This window comes from Benincasa hispida, chromosome 1, assembly GCF_009727055.1.
Source record: "Benincasa hispida cultivar B227 chromosome 1, ASM972705v1, whole genome shotgun sequence".
Taxonomy (NCBI): Eukaryota; Viridiplantae; Streptophyta; class Magnoliopsida; order Cucurbitales; family Cucurbitaceae; genus Benincasa; species Benincasa hispida.
In genome coordinates this window covers 76,962,442-76,984,656 of record NC_052349.1, presented here as the reverse complement: position 1 = coordinate 76,984,656, position 22,215 = coordinate 76,962,442, and the positions used below count along the sequence as shown (strand labels likewise).

At 33.3% G+C, this 22,215-nt stretch overlaps 2 protein-coding genes across 3 annotated transcripts; both read right to left on the bottom strand.

The window, feature by feature from the left end:
• Nucleotides 1–272: 272 nt before the first annotated feature.
• Nucleotides 273–5,260, bottom strand: LOC120068966 (protein Iojap, chloroplastic). 2 transcript variants are annotated; one of them, XM_039020609.1, is made up of 5 exons: nucleotides 4,834–5,260; nucleotides 3,669–3,795; nucleotides 2,061–2,199; nucleotides 1,860–1,948; nucleotides 273–921 (listed from the first exon to the last, which is right to left on the bottom strand). In XM_039020609.1, exons 1-5 carry the CDS (start codon nucleotides 5,095–5,097, stop codon nucleotides 737–739), a joined length of 804 nt encoding a protein of 267 aa, XP_038876537.1. In that variant the 5' UTR covers nucleotides 5,098–5,260; the 3' UTR covers nucleotides 273–736. The 2 variants fall into 2 exon arrangements, with proteins under 2 accessions (XP_038876537.1, XP_038876545.1); XM_039020617.1 differs by having other exon boundaries at nucleotides 273–889; nucleotides 4,834–5,249.
• A 1,068-nt stretch (nucleotides 5,261–6,328) lies between these two features.
• Nucleotides 6,329–17,407, bottom strand: LOC120080801. The gene is made up of 9 exons (XM_039035446.1): nucleotides 16,076–17,407; nucleotides 15,210–15,339; nucleotides 13,816–14,303; nucleotides 13,090–13,170; nucleotides 12,859–12,969; nucleotides 7,962–8,075; nucleotides 7,778–7,861; nucleotides 7,315–7,386; nucleotides 6,329–7,227 (listed from the first exon to the last, which is right to left on the bottom strand). The coding sequence occupies exons 1-9, from the start codon at nucleotides 16,394–16,396 to the stop codon at nucleotides 6,955–6,957; spliced, it is 1,674 nt and encodes a 557-aa protein (XP_038891374.1). The 5' UTR covers nucleotides 16,397–17,407; the 3' UTR covers nucleotides 6,329–6,954.
• Between the last annotated feature and the right edge of the window lie 4,808 nt (nucleotides 17,408–22,215).

Genomic DNA, 22,215 nt, shown 5'->3' with positions numbered 1-22,215 from the left:
TCTTGGTCCATTATTTTTTGGAGAAAGAACTTTAAAGGGATTTTTCAAAAAATGATTTCAAACCAACTTGATTGTTTTAGTCGTTACCGAAAGCTCTAGGCATTAGAAGGGGAAAAAAAACTTTTAGACCTCCAAAAATCACTTAAAAAGTTAATTCAAACATGTTCGCGTTTTGTTTCTTTCAATTTTCTGTCGTTCTCTCTTAGTTTAACTAAAGATTCTACGACTTAAAAATCAATTCTCATTTCAACCACGAGAACAGTATGAATACGTAATAGTATCAATGGAGATTCTCTAATCCACATAATAGAAGAAGTTCAAACATAACACTTGACCAAACCAATATCATTTTAATTCTCTTACAAGCTTTCCTTATTTAGTAAATAAAATCTTAATTCATTCTTCTAAGTAACAGGGCCCATCTAACCAACTTGATTCATAACAACTAACTTTACTTGAAAACTATCTCAAATCAGACCAGTCATTCAAAAGAGAGAGAAAGGGAGAGAGAGAGAGAGAGAGTTGGGAGACAGGAGAAAGTTTGGGATAGGGCTCTCATAATACCACCATCTGCCAAGTGATTCTGTCTTCAACCTCAAGCAGTCAGAAGTTGGAACTCCCAACTCATGCAGCTGATTCTGCAACACTTCACATGGTAGCTGTTTTGATGAGAGGACACAACAAACACAAGCAATCTGCCTCACCAGCTGCCACAAACTGCATTTTTCCTTCACCATCAGCTGCTCGGGGGAAAATCTGCTGCGGTTTTTACTTCAAAATGGCCGTTGGTTTTCGAACGGTAGCTCCACGGGAGTTGCATTGCCATAGAACTCTTCCAAGTTATAGAATGCCCTTTGCTGGGGTAGAAAAATATGGATAACAACATCTCCTGAGAACAAAAACAACAGGGCAATTTGCTTTCTTGGTACATCAGTATCAAAGATCGGTTGATGTGCACTTTGAACTGATATTTTAACAGAATTCGAATATGGGATTCTAATGTGATACGAAAAATGGCATAGAAGCACTAATAATAAACAGACAATAAAATGGTCCTATAGTCACAAAGAGGTCTCGAAGTCATCCACTCTATAATAAATTATGAACTCTGATCAATGGGAAATCACATTTGTACATTTTGGTAGACTTAGTCTGAAATATTTTTAAAGATTGAAGTGGTACTTCATGAGTTAGAAAATAATGCTCTTCAAATCTTCGCTATGGACATCAATATGATAATAAATCTTTTTTCACATAAATGGGATACTACCAAATTGAATGGCCTCACTACTAAACAGTATGTTCATGATCCATCCCTACTACTAAATCTCAGGAAAATTTTGCTCGTTACAAAAGCTGCTTTTAGAAACATCCACCAAGAACTTGAACTAGTACCTAGAAGGATATATCCAAACATCCCAAGTCCTTTACGCCAAAGTTGCACCTTGTAATAGACAACAAGGCTAAATTTTAAAGTTTTATTATTGACAATTGGGAATACACCTCTTTTGGAAGTCAGTTTATATCGACTTTGTAAGTATCCTTTTGTCTTTTATTCCCATCAACAGGAACCTTTTTTTCTCATTTTGTTTCTCTGATCCCTCTGTTTGCTTTTCACAGTATCGTTTGGGGAGCTTTTTTCTTTTTTATATGGCTTATTTGTATTTTCTCATTATCTTAATGAAAGTTTGATTTTCAGTAAGAGAGAGAGGGGTATAATATGTGGTTTAGCATAGCTATTAATTTAGCATAAGTTGTATCATTCTGATCCCCCTATCCCAGTTTATTGTAATTCCATCTTCTCTAACGAAATGCTTATATATCTTAGATAAACAAATGGACATGCAAAAAGTGCATACCAAAATCCAATAAAGTCCAGGAATTTGGCTTCACGTCACCAGAAGGACTTCTTCCATACTTCTTCTCGGCAAGGTCTCTTATCCGTGATCTGCATTGCAAAATACAATTGAACACAGGTTTAATTAAAACCTTCATATCTAGATTCCAATTTTCCTTATTGCAAGCAATAAGAGGACAACAAACCAAAGAGGCAGCAGTACCCTATAGCATCAATCTGAGGACGAGAAAATGCCGTGGCAATGATGAAAAATCTTGTCCAATAAACTAGAGGTTTCACAAATAGAACCCGGATATCTGCAGCCTTTACATCACTTGCAACCTTCGCCATTGATACAGCAACTGCAGAGATAAGCATGGGAATATTAGTTCACCAATCATTCCATGTAACTAAAGTTTTGTATTCATAATCTAGGTGGACACAATACTTGTTTGTATTATGTACCAATCGTTCATCCATAGCCTTATAAGCTTGTAGATTTTTTGCTTTCTGCCTGTTGAAAACCTGAGTTATCTATTTCTCAAATCACCGATTGACCCAAAGGATTAAACTAATGGGTAAAGGCGAATTTAATATTATATCATCTAACACATCCTTTCACTTGTGTGCTTGAAATATGAAGAAGACCCAATAAGTGAAATTCAATATTAATTGGGGAGGTAATGACTTTAAAAGAATTTGAACACAAGACTTCCTGAACCAACCTTCTGTGGTACCATCTTTAATTCCGATTGACCCAAAAACTTAAACTAATAGGTGAAGGCGAATTTAATATTATATCATTTAACACTATTGCATTGCTCAGAAGGCATGGTATTGGGTGCAAAAAGAGTTCAGTCTTTTCATTTGTCTTCTGCAAAGTGTTGAGGCCTGGCTGATTGAAGTGCTGCACGGTGGGTCATTTAAACAAAGTGGAAGGATGCTGTGGGCCATGGCTGTGATGGCTATTATGTGGAGTCTTTGGGTGAGAGTTTTTAAGACAAGTTTCCCTCTGAGGTTTTTTGTAGTTATTTACAGCTTAGTGCGTCATGGTGGTGTGTGAGAGACAAAATTCTTTTGTAACTACAGTTTTGATTCAAAACAACTGGAAAGCTCTCTTTTTAGTTTCTACAGGAGGGGGTATCATCTTCCCCTGCCCTTGGGCTGTTTTTTTGGCTATTTTGTTGTCTATGATACACATCCGAAAGGCTCAATTCCCCTGGGATGAATATGAATTCTCTCAACTTCTCCGATTGAAATGACTACCCAGGTGGAATCGAGGACCTAAACTTGATTTTGGATAGACGTGTAATTTCTACGTAACCATTTCACATCAAATGAGAAGCAAAAAAGCCTCTGGAAATGCAAGGAAATCATGTTTTCCATCCCACTTCCCATTTCTGTTATTGATTTAACCAAAGAATGATAAGATTGTCCCCTTCCTTTCATTTAACACCTCACAAATTACACTATAAGAGACCATATCAAGTTAAGATAAATTAGCTAAGATTACCCGCTGTACTCATAGATCAAGTAGACCATTTAGCAGGCAAATCACGACATGGACACAAAACATTTATACACAACTAAGTTTGTTTGTTTACACTTATGTTTGTTTAAACTTACTCATAGATAAATTAGCTAAGATTACCCGCTGTACTCATAGATCAAGTAGACCATTTAGCAGGCAAATCACGACATGGACACAAAACATTTATACACAACTAAGTTTGTTTGTTTACACTTATGTTTGTTTAAACTTACTCATAGATAAATTAGCTAAGATTAAACTTATGTTTGTTTCTCATCTTGCTAATGCAGAGAGACTTACATGAAAGGCTTTCTGCATCGTCGTCAATTTCTGCACTGGGAGGCTTTTGATCGTTGCTCTTGAAAACCACATTCCCAAACTTCTTGAACAAATCATCATACATGTCATCAGTATCGTCATTCATATTCTGCCAGAAATCATTGACTGGGTCAATCAATATCACAAGTAGATGCCGTAATTTGCAACAAAAGTATCAGACATTTTATATGTGCAATAGAATGCATCAAGATCTCTACCCTATGGCAATCATTTAAAAGGAATTGATATCAAGTAGAGATCAGTTTGATTTTTTTTTTTTCCTTTACACCAAATTAAGTTCGAGTCTGACAATGAAAACATAATGATGACTTGATTTTGCTGTGAAGATCAGCAAACAGATGAAGATACAAGTTCCAGAACAATTCAAACGAGTGGCTTGGATTAAGCCTCTTCGATCTTCAGTTTCCTGTTTCTTTTTTACAAAAAGTAAATGGGGTTCACCATTTAGACCCAAGTAAAGAAACACAAAGTATATAACTCATTGGCTATCACTGTATGCAATCCTTGAATGTATAATACAGTTCAAAGTAACTCTATCCCACCATTATCTAGGAAAACTACATGAGAGAAAAAGAGAGAGAGGCTTCTTTTCTCTTTTGAAACTTTCAATTTGACGAAGCTCCTCTCAGGTAGCTGCATCATCCAAAGATCAGAGTAACGGGGGAGGGGGGGCGGGTGCGGGAGAGAGAGAGAGGCCTTCCCAAATAAATAGGGGGGCTTCTGTTCTTTTTGCAAATAACTCTTTTTATTTTGATAAGGTTCTTCTCAATTCCTAAATGGCTGCAGCATTAAAAAATCAGAGGAAATGGGGAAACATAGAGATAGAGAGACATGAGCTTCTCTTTCTTTTGGCAAATAACTTCCAAGTAGATACGGTTCTTCCCAGAATCCCAAGTAGCTTCAGCTCCAAAAATAAGGGGGAGAGTTAAGAGAGTGGCCTTCTTCTTTTAGCAAATAACATCCATTTTGAACAATAAAGAAGGTAAGATTTCGATCAATCAAGTAATCCCTCAACGAAAACCCAGAAACCACAAATCAATTGGCAACAAGAATCAAAGCTCTTCCAAATACGTCAACGAAACATGATTCAAATTGGTTCCAAACGAAAGAAATGAAAAGAAAATACCGATAAAAAGCCATCTTCAGCTTCTCCTTCGACGGCGAACAATGGCGAACACTCCATTGACTTCAAATGGAAATTATTGGCAGAGGGCATCCCCCAAATGCAGTTTTGGTTTGGAAATGGGGAGCCATTCCAGCATGAGCAGAAATTTTGTTTTCTGGGTCTTTTAGAAACTCTGAAATTATCGTGACCCAGTTGCCGGAGCTCACCGCCGAACAAGGTTCCGGCGCCGGCACCGTGAAGGGATAAGGTAGTGGATAACGCCATGCTTTTTCCTTTCGCCGTGAGGGAAGATATTTTTAAACGATGAAGCAATGTCGATTTGTCAAATTTAGTTGTCGCATTTTCATCATTTCATGTATGAAATTAAACTCGATATTAACCGAAAAAATAAATTGGTGTTGCTCTTGCTTGTCACCTAAATTCATGGGATTTCAATGGAAAACATACTATAGTTGAAATTTATATTTTTTAATGAGGAAAAAAAAGTTTTAGAAGCTTTGTTCCATGGGCTTAATTTTGTGCAAGAGACACCATTTTGTTGAAATTTGTGAATCTTATAAAGTTCTTAGTTCTCGTTGAAACTAGGGAGTGAATTTAACAAAAATTAAAAAAAGAAATTTAAATCAAATCCTCTTTTTTTTAAAAAAAATAAATTAGTATAACTAAATTAATATAACTAACTTGTCAGAAGTTATATAATAATATATCGCCACATTTAATAATACTTTTTTTTTTCAATACACTCATATTAATTGAGCTCTGTTATTTTTTTTTTTTTTATTAACAATACTTTTATTAAGACTGCATTCACTTAAATCTTCTATCATGTTAGTTTGAATATACACTCAATTGTAGATAGCACAGAAAAGTTCAAATAATAATGAAAATTGATATAATCTTATAGTGTATAATGTTACAATTAGTATTTAAGCCTACCCCAATTGTACTCCAAAAAAAAAAATCCTAATATATAGGACTGATTAGACAAAAATATACATTTAAGTTAACGTAATTAAAATAAAATAATTTTGTATTTTTAGATGGTTGATATGAGGGAAAAAATGCACAACTTTCATTATTATATTGAAGTATAAAAATCGTCAGACAAAAGAGAACAAGGGCATTACCGACCATGAATGGAGTGTGAAAAAAGTTGTAAATTCCTGTATACCTGAGCAAAGCTCTCTACTAATTAAGACATTTATATTCGACCACAAGTTGTTGAACTCCCAAACAAAAAGAAAATACATATTTCCAAATTCCTCAACTCTAAGTTACTGAGACTCCAACTAATCAAAATGGGAATGCTAAATAAAATGTAATCAAATGCATTCAGACAAATTCTAGATATTCAGATATCTCCATTTACCAAGTTTTTACTTGCATCATCTAAACCAACCCATCCTAACTTTTCTTGAGTATTGAAAATGAAGATAAATCTATATATAAAGCAGCATCATAGAGAAAAAGCAATCTCACAAAAAAAGAATGGACAAAACAGTGGGAAACTCAGGGTGTTTTACATATTAATCAAACAAGAGAATTGTGCTGCCAAATGCTAATGCTAAGACCAAAGAAACACTAGTGAATGTTGAAAATTATCTACCCACCGAACATAAGAAGGTATGCCTTGAAGGAGAGGCAAACAATATAAATAAGAAAACTAAAAAAAGAAGATATGTACATGAGATTGGAAAGTGTACAAGTTAAATCTTCTAGAAGATTTGGATCCAGGTTGAATCTTGTAAGGAGGTGAAGAAACTGAAGCAACAGCACAGATGTATTTTCAATTAACATAGTGGGCAAGGCTTGGGGGTACTTGGAGTTGAGGCCAAAAAGTTACAAGGGATCTCATGCTTTAGATCTAAGAGGACGTGTGAGAATATAAGCAACAGAGGCTATTTGCCTAAACTTTGGATTTTACTGCCACTGGACACCTAGTAAATCCTATATTATTGGCGACATTACGTCTTACTTGTGGTTTCGATAAGTCTAGGCATTCTTGCAACTGGTTGAGTAAAACCCTTTCTCGCTCATACCTTGTGAATGAGAAGGCTGCATGTGCACGTTTCTCCATGGGAATAAGCAAGCAATGCTGCTGAGACCCAGGTCTTTGTGGCTCTAGCATGATGTTCTTCGCCATTGCTTGCTCCCTTTCTTCTGGCCCAACTTGAATGGACTCCAGCTCTTTCTCCGTTTCGAGGTTTCGCAGAAGAGACCAGAGGCTAAAGCCTCCTGAAGCCACAGCTCAAATTCTTCCTCATCTTCATCCATCATTTCAGCATCCAATTCCCAAGGAAATCTACTCGACTTGGATCGTTGTGTGGTTTTCCCTAAGCCGACCATGTTTACATGAAAGCTTGGGCGATGAGTATTGGGCCTGCAAGCCATTCCCTGCTCCAAAGTCCAGTTTACAACTTAAATCTTTGAAGATCAGAGCATGAACCCAGGCTATATGATTAATGACAATCAACCACTTACTTGACAAATCGCCCATTCAGACACATCAAAGATTTTGCTCTCAGCACAAACAAAAGCACGTGGTATATCCATCTACAAGAAAAAATTAATTTTTGAAAGAGTAAATCGACTGATTAGATGAACAGTAGAATATGCATATCAAACGACAAGATGATAACGATTAATATAATGGAATCTCATGTTGTCTCCTAGATCTAATGTTGGATATGCAGTCTTCCTATGGGGCAGTAAGGTTGGGACTTTATTTCACGGACAGTTTACTATTAAGAAAAATAAAAGGCAAAAAGAAAGAAAAACATAATATGGTGGGTAGGAAACTTATGAGGCCAGAGAGGTCTAATTAATGATCATAATCATTAAATGTCCCTTCCATTACACTTTAATAGTCAGTTGAAAATAATGGATGGAAAAAAGTAAAGGGAACAAGAAAAAATGCTTGAGCTAGAAATGAAAAGGAACTTACTTTCTGAGGTTTATCAAAGACCAGAGAACCTTTATATTCAACCCATCCGTCTCCATCCTTAGCTTGATGATATTGACAACAATCCTGACATCAAAGCACGTACCAAAACTAATTTATTCTCAAAAGTAAAATTTACACATGGGTAGATTCAAACAAAGATTACATATAATGCTTCGGGAATAACCTGACACCATCTTGCCTTCGTCTTATTCCTATTTGTGCAGACCCATATGTGCGAATGGCCGCATTTACTGCACTGTATACGTCTTGACTCCTCAGAGCAATAATCGGAACTCATCTGCTTACAGAGTAGATTAAAAGTTACTAATTACAACTCAACTTAAACATTAGCAACTTAAGAAATGCTCAGACAAGGAACGATCCTTCAGAAGCCACACACATCCCTGATAAATTAATTCATATGTAATCACAGGAATCTAACAGAGAAAGTATGCATAATTAAGGATTAGCTACAAGCTTCTCCTGTAAGAAAACTTTCATTGACACTTAAATTCCTTGGGCCATTATCTCACTTCTCTTCTTGATAAAAATGGAGGTTATGAAAATAATTCTTAAAGAAGATGCCAAAATCTTGACTGGTTCCTCTTCCTACGCCTACGTCTATCTTCAAAAATAATTTTCAATACATTAATTCACAATCAAGGATTAAAAACGGATCATAAAAAACTACAGAAGAAACTAATGGATTCCAGTGTAAGAGGTTGTTTAGGATGCTGAGTTGAGATACGGTGTCTGGAATTCATACATATGTAGAATTTATGTCTACGTTTGGGGTGCAAAGTTATTTGGTATAAGTTCCTATGTCAATATTTGGGGTGCAGAGTTGAGTTCATATGTCATGGATACCTAGCACAAAATTTTGAACTCTAAGGCCACATTTGGTATTTGATTTTTAATTTTTTTTAAAATTAAGCCTATAGACACTACTTCAACCTCCAAATTTCTTCCTTTGTTATCTACTTTTTACCAATGGTTTAAAAAACTAAACCAAATTTTTAAAACGAAAAAAAATAGCTTTTAAAAACTTGTTCTTATTTTTGAAATCTCGCTAAGAATTCAACCATTGTACTTAAGAAAAATGCAAATCATGGGAAGAAATGGGGAGGAAAATAGACTTGACTTTCAAAAACCGAAAATATAAAATGAAATAGTTACCAAACAGGACCTAAATAATCTGCTTTAATTATTACTATTTTTGTTTTGAAACTTCTTTATTCAATAATTCTACCCATCTTTGTTTGAATAAAATATGGATTGTAATTTTTTTTTTAAGTTTTTCTTTTTTTCTTTCTTTCTTTTTTTGGTAATGAACAACAATTAACCCACTACATTTCTTGCAGGAATATGATTAAATAAAATGGGAAATTAGAGAGAAACCAAAACTTTTAATTCCTAAGTTTTCTCCAGGAATTTCATCATATCTTCTTCTTTTTCTTCTTCCTATTGTTGTTTTGTATTTTCCTTCCGTCATGAGTTTTTTTAATTGAATCTCTCCTCTTAGTAGCCAATGGAATGCCACCACATTTCTTTAACAATTTCACTTTCAATTCCTTCAAATTTGGAGGATCATCAAAGAACAAAATTCCATTTTATGCTTGCTTTTTTTTTGTCGTTATTTGTTACATACTTTTCCAAATATTCTTAATCATTTGACATGTGAATTTAATTAAATAAAAATCTATCTTACAATTTTCTACATATAAATATTGCACTTAATATAGACAAAATACTATTATCTATATGATCAACAACCATACAACATACTTTAACAGTCACCCGTCTTATAATAGTCGGAGGTGGTTGTCAAAGTTTATTATCGAAAATGATTTTCACTAGAATTGGTAGTCGGAGCCCAAAGTTGGTCGCACGAGGTGGTATTGGAGTTGGTCATGCAAAGGTGATCGTCAAAGCTAACCATCAAAAATGATTTTCGTTAGAGTTTGTAGTCAAAGGTGGTTGTCAATGCTTGAAGGCGGTCGTATGAAGGTGGTATTGGAGTTGGTCGTCGAAGTTTATCGTCGAAGGTGGTTGTTGGAGTTGCTTGCGCAAATGTGGTCGTTGAAGTTGATCATCGAAGGTGATTTCCACCGGAGTTTGTAGTTGAAGGCGGTCATCAATTGTAATTTTCGCTAGAATTTGTAGTCGAAGGTAGTTGTCGGAGTTGGTCGTCGGGATTGGTCGTCGGAGTTTGTTGTCAGAGGTGGTTGTCAGATCTCGAAACTGGTCGGAAAGTGGTCGTTGGAGTTGGTCGCCAGAGTTGTCATCGAAGGTGGTTGCTGGAGCCCGAAGTTGATTCCCAAAGTATGGTAGTGATAGTCGCCGACAGTGGCCGATGGGTGGAGGGGTGGCCATTCAAACCGCAAAAATCGAACCGTTTCTAAAAACTGAACCGAACCGAACCGAAAACTTAGTGAAACCGAAAAATGCGGTTCGATCCGGTTTGAAACCGAATCAATTCGGTTCGGTTCGGTTTCAATNATTTTCAAAATCACCGTGAAACATGTTTAATTCTTCAAAACTAATTTTGATGATATGAAAATTGTATTTAAAAGTGTAAAATTGAAAATTAAATTAATTTTGAGTAATTAAAAGTGTTTTTGAGTGATTTTAAAAATGAAAAAAGTGATTTTTGATGATTTTAAATCACTCCTAAACATGCACTAAAATAGAATGGGTTGTGGGTTGGGCTTAATTTTAAAAAAAATATTGACCCACGTATCATTTTCACGTATCTCGAAGTAGATATGATACTCGTATCTGAAAAATAAAATAAAAAATCAAATACTTCAAATTACGTATCATACACGTATCTACCACATATTTGAATGTATCCATATCTGATACCGATTATCTACACCATTAAAAATATATGTGCTTCCTAAGGCCTCCAAACATTATCTCATATAGATATTTTAGTGTTTTGATCTAGAAGTTCATCATCCCTATGTCATTTAATATATTAGGAAGAAAATCAAGGATTTTTTTTTTCTTTTCTTTTTTTTAATTTGGTTGAAAGTGAGGTGTGTGCGTGCTTTGTTGTTCGGGTATTTTCAAAAAATAAATAATAGAGCTTTTAAAGGAATAGAGGAGAGTTTTTTAATATTTAATACTAGGAAATAGGGGTGGTCATTCAGACCGCAAAAATCGAACCGTTTCAAAAAACCGAACCGAACTGAACCAAAAACTCAGTGAAACCAAAAAATTCGGTTCGGTTCGGTTTTACTTTCGAAAACCGAATTTGAAACTGAACCGAACCGTTTTTAACTAATATATATATATATATATATTTAAAAAAATAGTAAAATCGAATATAAAACCGAACCGTTTTTAATTTAAAGAACAAAACCGAATTAAAACCGAACCGTTTTTTAATTAAAAAAATATAACATAGATCTTTTAAAAATGTCAAAACCGAATTTGAAACTCGATTTGGTTTTACATATTAGAAAATTCAGTTCAGTTCGGTTTGACCACCGAACCGTTTCCACCCCTAGGTGGAGCCATTTAAAACATTGGACGATTGGAGAGTTGAGTTAAGTTAGGGTGAGTTACTAAAATGTAGCAACTCAATGACATTAAGTTGGTATATTTTACCAACTCAACTAAACTCATATTAGTGAGCCAAGGGGTTGTTTGGAACTCCAAGGTTATTTTAACTCTGTGTTTGCTATAGTAGAACTATTTTCAACTCAATGGTTAAAATAACCAGCTCTCTCTCCCTCCCATGTTTCCTCCACCCACGGACGACCAACTCTGATAACTACCTCCAACAAAGACCACCTCTAACACCTAATTTTGGCGAGAACCACCTCCAGTGATTCGCTCCGATGACTACCTCTAACTCAATTCCGACAATCACCTCCAATGACCACCTATGTGATCAACTCTGACAACCGGTACATAGTGTTTAATAGTCTTCTTTCACAGTAATTTGACATTAATATAAACATTTTGTATGTAGAGCAAACCAAACAAACTTATGTATAAAAACACTTTTGAGAAAATGTAACCAACCGCACATGAACATTTTCACGTTAAGTAGTTTTTACAAAAAAAATGTTTAAGTGAAAATGACTTTTTGAAAAACATTTTTTCCTTAGTCAATCCAAACATGCCCGATTAAATAACTCGCTTCATGGGTCTCATCAAAGTTTAAAGCAAAGAAATATTGTATATATGGGAAAAAGAAAAGTCATTCATAAAATTGAACACGATAATTATATAAGAAATCCCCCATGAATCTTTCTATCACTCCTAGATATATGTTTGTACAATATTAGGAAGTTCATTGGTTGTTTTTTGTACACCTCCAAATATGGAGTTTTCTTACTTAATCAATGTGTATTTTTAGCCTAAGTCTCACGTATTTTATGCATGTTAAATAGTATTGGTACATTTTCAAAATGACTAAATGGACGAAAAATAGCGTAACTTAAAATCTAATATATTTTAAAAAAATTGGTGAAACAAACGTTTTTGTTCTTATTTAGAAAATATGATATTTAGATACCAGTACCCCCCACCCCCCAAACCAAAAAAACCTAAACCTATACTTAAGAACTCCATGTTAAACAAATCATCAACCCAAAAACATAAATTGTAAACTGGAACTAAAATAATTTGCAGCCCAGACACAAACTTCTTGAACCTAAACTATTAAAATAGTTTAGCACCCAAGCACAGACTATTCAACTCCATAAACTATTATAACCCCACATATTATTATAACCATAACTCCTATAACCAACTCTACATTCAGCCCCTAAGAGTATTTTATTTAAGCAAATGCATCAAATCTTACAATGCCATGTAGATGTAACTTGGAAGTATATTGAACCCAAGAATAAGATTGCCTAATTCCTAGAAGATACTTCATTCCCTCTCCCTCCTATAGAGTCTAGTCAGAAAGAAATTGGCATCTTTATTAGTATTACTACTTCCTTTCTAATTACCATAAATCTCATCTGAGTTAGAAACAAAATAACTTCTATCATGAATGAGAACACATATAAATTAAACTATAAAATGTCAGTATCAATCGTATAAAGATTATGTACAACCTGTTGTGAAGTCCCATAGGACTGGGACCTCTGGCAGACACTTTTGGTCTTCGATTCCTCCTTTCTCAATTGCTCATCATAGTCTCTTTTTTTCACGGAGTCAGAAAGAACCTGATTTTCCATGCAAACGTGAGTAAGAGATAATAATGGCCAGAGATTTGAAAGCCACTCAACTCTCCAGCAGATATGGTCGAAAAGAAACAGAAAGCTAAGACATAAAAAGAAAATTACCTCATATGCACATTGAAGCTTCTTAAATGACTCGCTGGCCAACGGGCTTCCCATATTTTTATCAGGATGCACAAGCACAGCCTAAAAAAGAAAAGACAAAAATCAGTAATTTTTCCTCAAGAAATTCTAGTAATGACTAAATATTAGAGTGATGGCATTAAGAGCACATGGAAAGGAATTTCATTAGCCTCTGACATCGTTTTACTTTTCCCATAAAATATTCCCAGCTATGTAGCCGGGACTGAGACCATGGGAGTACAATAATTCTTCCAGGCAAATTTATCTAACTTCTTTGTTATTCTTTCACCCAAATAGTGATCAACGTTAAAAAATATTACCCTTACTACAAAAAACAGTGTGTCAATGTACCAAAACTGATTATGAGTTACATAACGTTAATATGATGACAAAAATGAAGCGTAGCATCTTTTCATATAAATTAACATAGACATGAGTCACATTACATACAATCAGAATACATCACTATATATTTACTAATTTACATATTAAGTTAGAAAATCAATATATCACTACAATTTCTAAGGAAATACAGTAATGTTTCATTCACAGAGTGCAAGTCAATTCCCCTTTGAGAAATATTTCTATAGCTCACAAGAAGAATGTGGTGAGCGTGACTCAATGACTACATTGCATAATTAGACCCCCATTCTTTTCACATGTGAAAAAGGGAAATCGTGTCCGAAAAAAGTGAGCACACCATATCACCTTTTTTCTGTATTCCTTTTTTAAAACTATGACATCAATCTTCTTGTGACGTGGAAATCCCAGCGCTTCATAATGGTCCCCACTATTTAATATCCTTTTCATCTCATCAATTGAATCAGTCTGATCTTTGTTCACCTTGCTACTAGAAGCCTCTTTCTGGTTATCTACAACAGATGTCACAACAGTTGGGCTGGATGATTTACATGAATGCACCTTCTCAGACTCACTGGTAGGAACAGAGTATTCACACTCTCCTGAGAATTCATCTTCCGAAATTGTTTCAGATTGTTTCTGCTCTTCGAAATGTGAGCTCTCACTCGCCTTATCACACCATTGGAGCAAATAATTCGATGCATCGTTTGATAGAAATGCAAGATTTATTGAGAGAAAGACACCCGGCCATCCAACACGAACTTTAACGCAATATATAGCATATACAGTTGCCATTAAGACCACCAACCGTGCATGATTAAGAGAGAACAAATAACCTGCATATAAGCAAAGGATAAACAAAAACACAAATCAACTGACAGAATTTCAAGTTCATAAAGCAATCTGATTGAAGTGGCGTACAGGTTCATCAGGAAAAGTTGCTTCTTAAGGGAAAAGGACATTAAAGTGGGCATAAGGGTGAATGGTAATGTGTGGAATTATAAAAAGTTCATATAGATCTCTCATTGCAACCACCATGAGTTGTGTGCAGTGAAATTGGAAAATATTGAAAACATCTATCTTTATCTACATGTCATACCTGAATTTAAAATAAACGTTTTAGGGATAATGTGCCCATAAACATCTTCCTTCCCGATAATATGGACATTTTGTTCACACATGTAACTCCATACAAAAGGAGAAATTAGTTGATATTCTTTGTAACACCCTCGTGACAATTCACAGATGGGATATCAATCTTGGAAGATGCAAAAACAATATTTGTATGCAAAATAGCACTTTTTCAGTCAACATAACATCTAAATATGGTTAACATGTTGCCATAATTCTCCTTCCCCCAATGTCACCAATAGAACAATGCATATTTATGAAATACGTGTGGAAAATGCTTTCATTTTTTCCTTGCTACCCCACAAGTACAAAAGAAATTATTGTATTTTGGAGATCCATACACAGATTGAAACATTGAACCTTCACTAACGAAAGATAGAAGTAGGCTACTAAGAAGACACAAACCACGACCATGTTAAAGATTGAGTAGTCAACTATGTGCCACAGTATTAATTGTTAATATAATATATATAGGAAACCAAGAAATGTGAAAGAAAAAATAATAATAATTAAATAAATAAATAAAAAGGAGTCTGAACGGTCCCTAATCTGAAAGAATGCAACTAAACTGGTAATTACAAAGAGTCTGATTGATTAAAAGAGATTCTTACCTCCAACTATAAACAACGTCCCTGTAATCCAAAAGTTAGCATACATCCATAATATTAGAATAGCAAATAGTCCAACGATGAAAAGTCCAGGAGTGTAACCCAGGTATTGAACAGCAACTCCTGCAGCTCCCTGAAACAGTGGACTAAGCTATAAATATAATGAGATAAAATTTCATTTTATTAAAGTATTACACTATTGAACTAAAATAGAAGGAACCTTATAAAGCAACCTATATATTGGAAAATAAATCGATTAGCAGATTTCCATTACATTATAAATCTACTAGGATCACATTCAAAGAACAGAACCACACAGTAGAGAAGGGAAACAGGAGAGAGTTCCAGAGTCAAAGATGAACTTTTACAAATGGCTACCAATATAAAAAAGTTTCAGCTATTAACAGAACAAGAAACCTTAAAATGACTCTAACAGTAATGTTTTCAAACGTACATCAGGAAAATAAAATGCAAAGCATTCAAAGTAACCCTAACTTTACCACCAGTAGCAAAACAATAGCTCCACCAAGGACAATATGGAAAAGTAAGGTAGTTGAATGTTAGTATGAACTTTTATAGATGAAATGGTAGTCACAAATTTTAACTTTCTGGAAGCCTAGACTGGTAGACCTAGAGCGTTTCTAAACATCTCCAGTTTCACAATTGTCAAATTTATTACAGTGAAGATCCAATGCAAAGTTTTAGCAAACGGGCAATCGTTTGACCAACTGTTGCTCCCATTTGATTGGACCGTTTAGAACACATCTTCTTAACTCTCGTTATCATTTCAAGCAAGTTTGTAAATCCTAGTTCTGAAAGAGCCTGAAATAACAGAAACAACTTTTATCAGGTATTGGAGAGGAATATACCATACTGAGAAGAACGTAAACCAGGCAGGACATGGACGTTAAACTAAGAAAGCAACTCCACATTATAAGGAGCAATGCAGCAGAGCCTAATCCAATAAGCGACCGGAAGCCTTTTATAATGCAGTCCCACCATTGAAGCACAGCTAAACGCAGTAAACTCCCCATCCAGGCACAGCCACGGCACACCGTTGGCCAATGTCTCTCAACAAACATCCCAACTCTGTCTCTGAAACTAAAAAACGCAGTTTGAGCACGCGAGTAAGTGTGTTTCTGTGACTGAAACCATTTCCATCCTTGCTTGAATAGACCTATATCCTCCATGGCAGCTAAAAACCAAAGCCAAACCCCTTACCGAGATACCCCTGTAGAGAAGCTGCTGCTATTGAGTATTGTTATAGATAACCATCTATGCTACCAAAAAACATAGTCTCCCTTGAGAATTGCGATGTGAAATCTAAAATGCAACCCATGGAAATTGAATCTAAAACCTTGATCTTCCCTTAGACTACCACAAAACAGAAGCCCATGAGCCACTAATTCACGGGTTTCCAGCTGCAAGAAGATCAGGAAACTTCTTTATGCACAACCACACATTAAAGTAAGCAGGGGAACCCTTTGTAATTCGTGGAATGAGTTAAATTCGATCACGATAAGGGGTAGTCAGTTCGTTCAACGCAAATTGCTTCACATGTAAGTTTCCACGAAGAAAAAAAAAAGACACACAAAAAAGAGCAACCAACAGAAACACTTTTCTGAGAAAAAGAGAACAATCAAAAGATCCCACATACAACCATTCTTGAAAATCAACAGTAACCCAAGAAGGGTACCCAAAAAAGGAATATCTAATTTTCCTCTTTAGGCACAAGAATCAAGGAGAAGAAACCCATGTAGGATAACAAATCAAAAATCAAAAAAAGGGGCAAACGAACAGCAACAAGAACAACACATTGCGAATCAGAAGGATAAATGGAAGAAGCCAACACAAGAAGATGGTGAATGGAGCCCCAACTGGCAAAAGGGTGTCATTCAAACCCTTCGATCAAAGCTTTAAATGGAGGAATCAGAGTGAAACTAATCTGGGTAGTGAAAGAGAGAAAAAAAAACTGGGGAAATGAAATGAAACCCTAACTCTCTCTTTTCTTTCTTTATTTTCTTAGAAGCATAACATTACATAACTCGTGAAAAGAGAAAGTGCCCTCTTGAAAAGTTTGAAAAAGTAGAGAGCTTGGAGCAGAGTTTTGGTCTTAAATGGATGAGAGAGAGAGAGAGAGAAACAGTAAAAATGATGAGAGAGAAAATGTGGATGGACGGAGCAGCTGGGGCAGCCGGAAGAGGAGGAGAGCTTGCTTTACATTAATGATTCTGTGGGAGCCACTTCAATTTTCTTCCTCAAGTTTTCTCTCAAAAATTAATCATGTTAATATTCATATTAATAATTAATTAGGTTGGTTTTTAACTTTTATTAACATTCTTTCAAAAAAAATATATATATATTTAACATTAAATTCTTCATTCTTAAATTATTATACACTATGAAATCTTTATTGCAAGTTATGCCAAAATAAAGAATGTGCATTCCTTTGTCATGGGAGAGAAGTGTTCAAAAGAAAACTAGTTTACCGCCTTCTTTTTTTCCTAAATATATGTTTTATTTTAATCTGTTTGGTTCTTTTATTTAGTTTAAATCGGAAGATTTTAAATTTTGACCTCTAAAATATATGTCTAAACTAATTAAAATTATACTCAAATTAGCTTAATGTATTATAACATTATTTAATTGTGTTTTGTTGTTGGTGAAGGTTGAAAATAACTTATATAAACATGTCTCGTACACTAAATGACTTATAAAAGAAGTTTTAGATGAAGAATGGTGCCATATAATCATTCCTTAAAAAAAAACAAAAAAAAACAAAAAGAAAAACATAACTTTTGTTGGTTTCTTAATTATTGTTGGCTTTTTAATGGACAAATTATGTTCTTTTTTACACCATATATTTGTGTTGATAATATTTTAGGTTATTTTGATTACTTTGAAATTTGTTTATAGATTATAAAAAAAAATTACAAAAAAAAAAAATTAATAATAGACTATCTGTAAGGACTAAATTTCATATGTATTAAAAGTACAATAATAAAAATTGAACATTTGAAAATACCGTAGGAAATAAAATTGAATATTTGAAAATATCGTGGGAAATAAAATTGAACAAATCTCAAAATATGTATATCAAAATAGTATTTTAACCTTATTATTGTTGTTGTTGACGACATTCTTTTACAGCACGTAGGAGGTGAATGAATCAAATTTATGACCTTGAAGTCAATAGTACAAATTTTATATCAGTTGAGCTATACTCGGATGAAGACATGTCTAGTTGTAATATGAAAAAAGTTTAATATCATTTTAGTATTTATTTATTTGTCTCTTTCTAGAAAGATAACGTTTTGGGAGCATTTGGGGTACTTAGTTGGTTATTATAGTCAATAACTATTTGTAGTTAGTGGATTATATATCCTCTCCATCTCTGCCCCATCCCAGGTTCGAAGACCCTAAAGGGATTCGATTTAACCCATACTCGGTCAAATTGGGGATTTCTCGTCCCGATCAGGATGGGATCTTACAAAAAATTTTACCAACCCTATTTGCAACTCCCAGATCGCCTGTTTATATTTGGAGAGGTGTTGGAATAATTTGTTTTTGAATAAGGAGACTTGTTGTTTTGATAAGTTTGTTTTTTATTTTTTTCTTTGTAAAACAAAAAAGTAAAGAATCAATATGTATCTTTCTTTTGTCCTTTTTTTTTCTTTAATTTGAATTAAGATTAAAAAAATTGGTCTATCAAATCCAACATTTCTTCCCTATATAACTACTCATTGAGGATGGTGTTGAAAAGTAAACAAATAAATTAATTAAAAATAAAAATTGTAGTAGTAAACTCCTTCTAGAGATTAGTTTTCTTTTTCATTCTTAAGTTTGTTTTTCCCATGATTGCTTTTACATGAGTTTATAGTTTCTTTTCAAGCTTTAAAAATATACTGTTAAGTTTTCATATTTTGATTATTGTGAGTAAACCTATAGTTTGTAAATTATTTTATATTGAATTTGTGAACTTTGTTGAAAACTTTCTAAAGTTGAATTATTTTTTATGTTATTAATTATGTTTTGGATATGTTGTGGGATAATGTCTACATTCTTTATTGCAAAGCCCTACTTTTATGTTTCCAAATTATTTTTTTAATAGAATTGTTTATAAATATCAGTTATTTTCATATATGAATTAAAGAGAGAGAGAGAGTTTGTATTTTCAGGTGGTTTATTGTAAGTTAAATTAAGACTTTATATTTGTTTTCTATTTGATGATTGAAAATTTAAAAATGTTTAATAGATATTTGAACTATTAATTTTATATCTAATATACGCATTTGATTATTTAATTGATATATTAGATATAAATTTAAATTTTTGGACCCAAACTGTCCATACAAATGGACATGTTTCGAGACTTTTTTTTTTTTTTTTTTTCGTTTGTTTTGTTTTTTTAGATGCTTAAGACTTTTGGTGAATCAATACTAACTTGAATATTTATGAGAAATACAAATTCGAATATTTGAAAGAAAAATTATGTGGGTGGCAATTTAAGAATAATGGTTTGCAACCATGTCTTTCTATCTTTGAGATTTTGCAAATATGTCATCCAACTAGAACATGTACCATATTTGACCAAAATTCAACGATTAACTCACAGGGACACTCCAAACGGCGACTGACCAGCAACAACGACGGCCGGTCATGCGATAGAGCAAGGAGAGACTGAACGAGATGCAACGGTCGCATGCAAATGCGGCGATTACAGAAGTTTTGATTCATAACTTTGTGGCATTTAGGTTTCCTTTCTCGTTGTCGTTCATTCTACGACAGTCTTTGAAGCCGATGATGTTCTTTAAGAAAATAGAGGAACAAAGTAGGCTACAGATTCTAACTTTGTCTTCATATTGATAAGAATTTGAATGTTATGCTTCTCTCTCTTCTTTCTCTCTCTTCTATATGTGCCACTCCCCTAAAGGAGCCTAAGTAAATGAAAATTCATTTAATTACAAAATTGTCACAAATCTTTACTTACCTAAATATATTTAAATTTAAAACACTTAAATAACTAGTTATTTTCAACCATGTATTAATAATATATCAAGTATATCAAATATCTATCAATAGTGTATTGAGTGTGTATCAACAGTGTATTAGGTATATATATACTAGTAATCTATCGAGTGTATCAAGTGTGTCGAGGGTATCAAATGCGTTGAGGGTATTAAGTGTATCAAATGTATATCAATAATGTATCGAATATATCACTTGTTTTGTACTCTTTTTTTTTTTGCCATTTTGTTAAAAGTAATATTTCAGGCTATAGGCCTCATTTTTAAACTTGTTTTTGCCAAATCTACAGGGAGCCCTATTTGAAAGAAACTAAAATTGAAAAGAGAAATCGAAGGAAATAGCAAAATTGGGGGTACCTTTTGATTTTTGTCAAAAAGTGGAAATAATAAGATTTTTGGCAAAAGCGTATCGCGCACATGACATATATTTTTTTTAATCTCCAAATTGACCATTCGTATGATCGATTAACAATTTTTTTCGAGTATTGTGTAATTGTTATACTGTATGTAAACTCTCAATAGAAATATAGTGTAAATAGAATGATTTGTTGTGAGGCTATGTATCAATTCTTAATAGGAATACAATGTAAATAGAATTGTCGATCAGAGACTTCGACCTAAAATATTCAAGAGATAAAGGTACTGGATTTTTCTCTAATTTTAAAAATTGAATTGGTGGTTTCATATCTGTTTTGGTTTGATTTTAACCACTTTTCGAAAAAAAAAATCAGAATTAATCAATCTTTGATTTGTTTATCATCATTTCGATGTTAATTTATAATATATCTTTAGATTTTACATTATTTTAAATTCGAATTAATTTTTTTATCTTATTAGGATTTTACTTAATATTTTATACATATTATCATTTGTATATTTCATTTAAATTTTTATCATTTTTTGTATTTTTAATCACATTTTATTCATTATCATCTTATTATATTATTATACCATTGATCTGTCTTTTCTACAAACAGATAAGTATTGACTTTTGCAATCTTGCTGTTTTTACTATGCTTCTGCAACGAGTCAGGTTTCTTTAGTAGGTTTTGTGGTTGATGGAGTTATAAATACATTGTAATGGTTGAAGGTAAATGAAAATGGAATTATGAATAAGTGTAATTGTAATTAAATGAGCTCTCTTCCTGATTTTTCTCTCTCGAATTATATTTAAATCTATATTTTATTATCAAATTAGATTTTATTTAACTACTTATCAAATTAATCACAATAAACAAAAACTTTCCGAGTTCTCTCCAATTCATATTTAAATTTATCTTTTATTATCAAATTTGATTTTATCTAACTAACTTTCAATTTGTTTAAATACAAATTCAATTGCATCTAAATATTTTCCATTATTTTATACATATTGTTATCAAATTAATTTGACCTTTTTTCCTTCATATTTTCGATATTTTCAATTTTTCATATAGAAACATATAAAAATGATTTGTTGTACTTAAAAAGAAACATATGAATAGAAATTAAATTTTAAATGCTTGAAACATATATATATATATATATATATTAGTTTATTATTAATATTATTATCATCATCGTCATCATCATTATCATGATTATTATTAAAATAAGATAACAAAAAACTCTAAATCTCATATTTTTCACTTAGCCGCCCCCGAAATCACTTTTTCTTTTTTTCAATCTCATGTTTGTGATCGTTGATTCGACAACCTTTTCTTAAATTCTATTATCTTAGCTAGCTTTTGCGACCACCCTCGCCAGGTCACCAACCTTTTTCACTCGCACACATATTTCCCAATTTTATTTCTACTTCGAAAATCGTTTTCAACAATGATGGTTTGAGATTGATAGTGTTTCAAGTTAGCTTTCAAGATCTTGAAAGCAAAATGTCATATGGAATGAAGAGGAAGAAACTCCCTACAACTAGTTTGATGTCAAAGACAATCATATTTTCAATATTAGTCACATCGTCTCGAAGTTGCAATTCTTTCAAATAC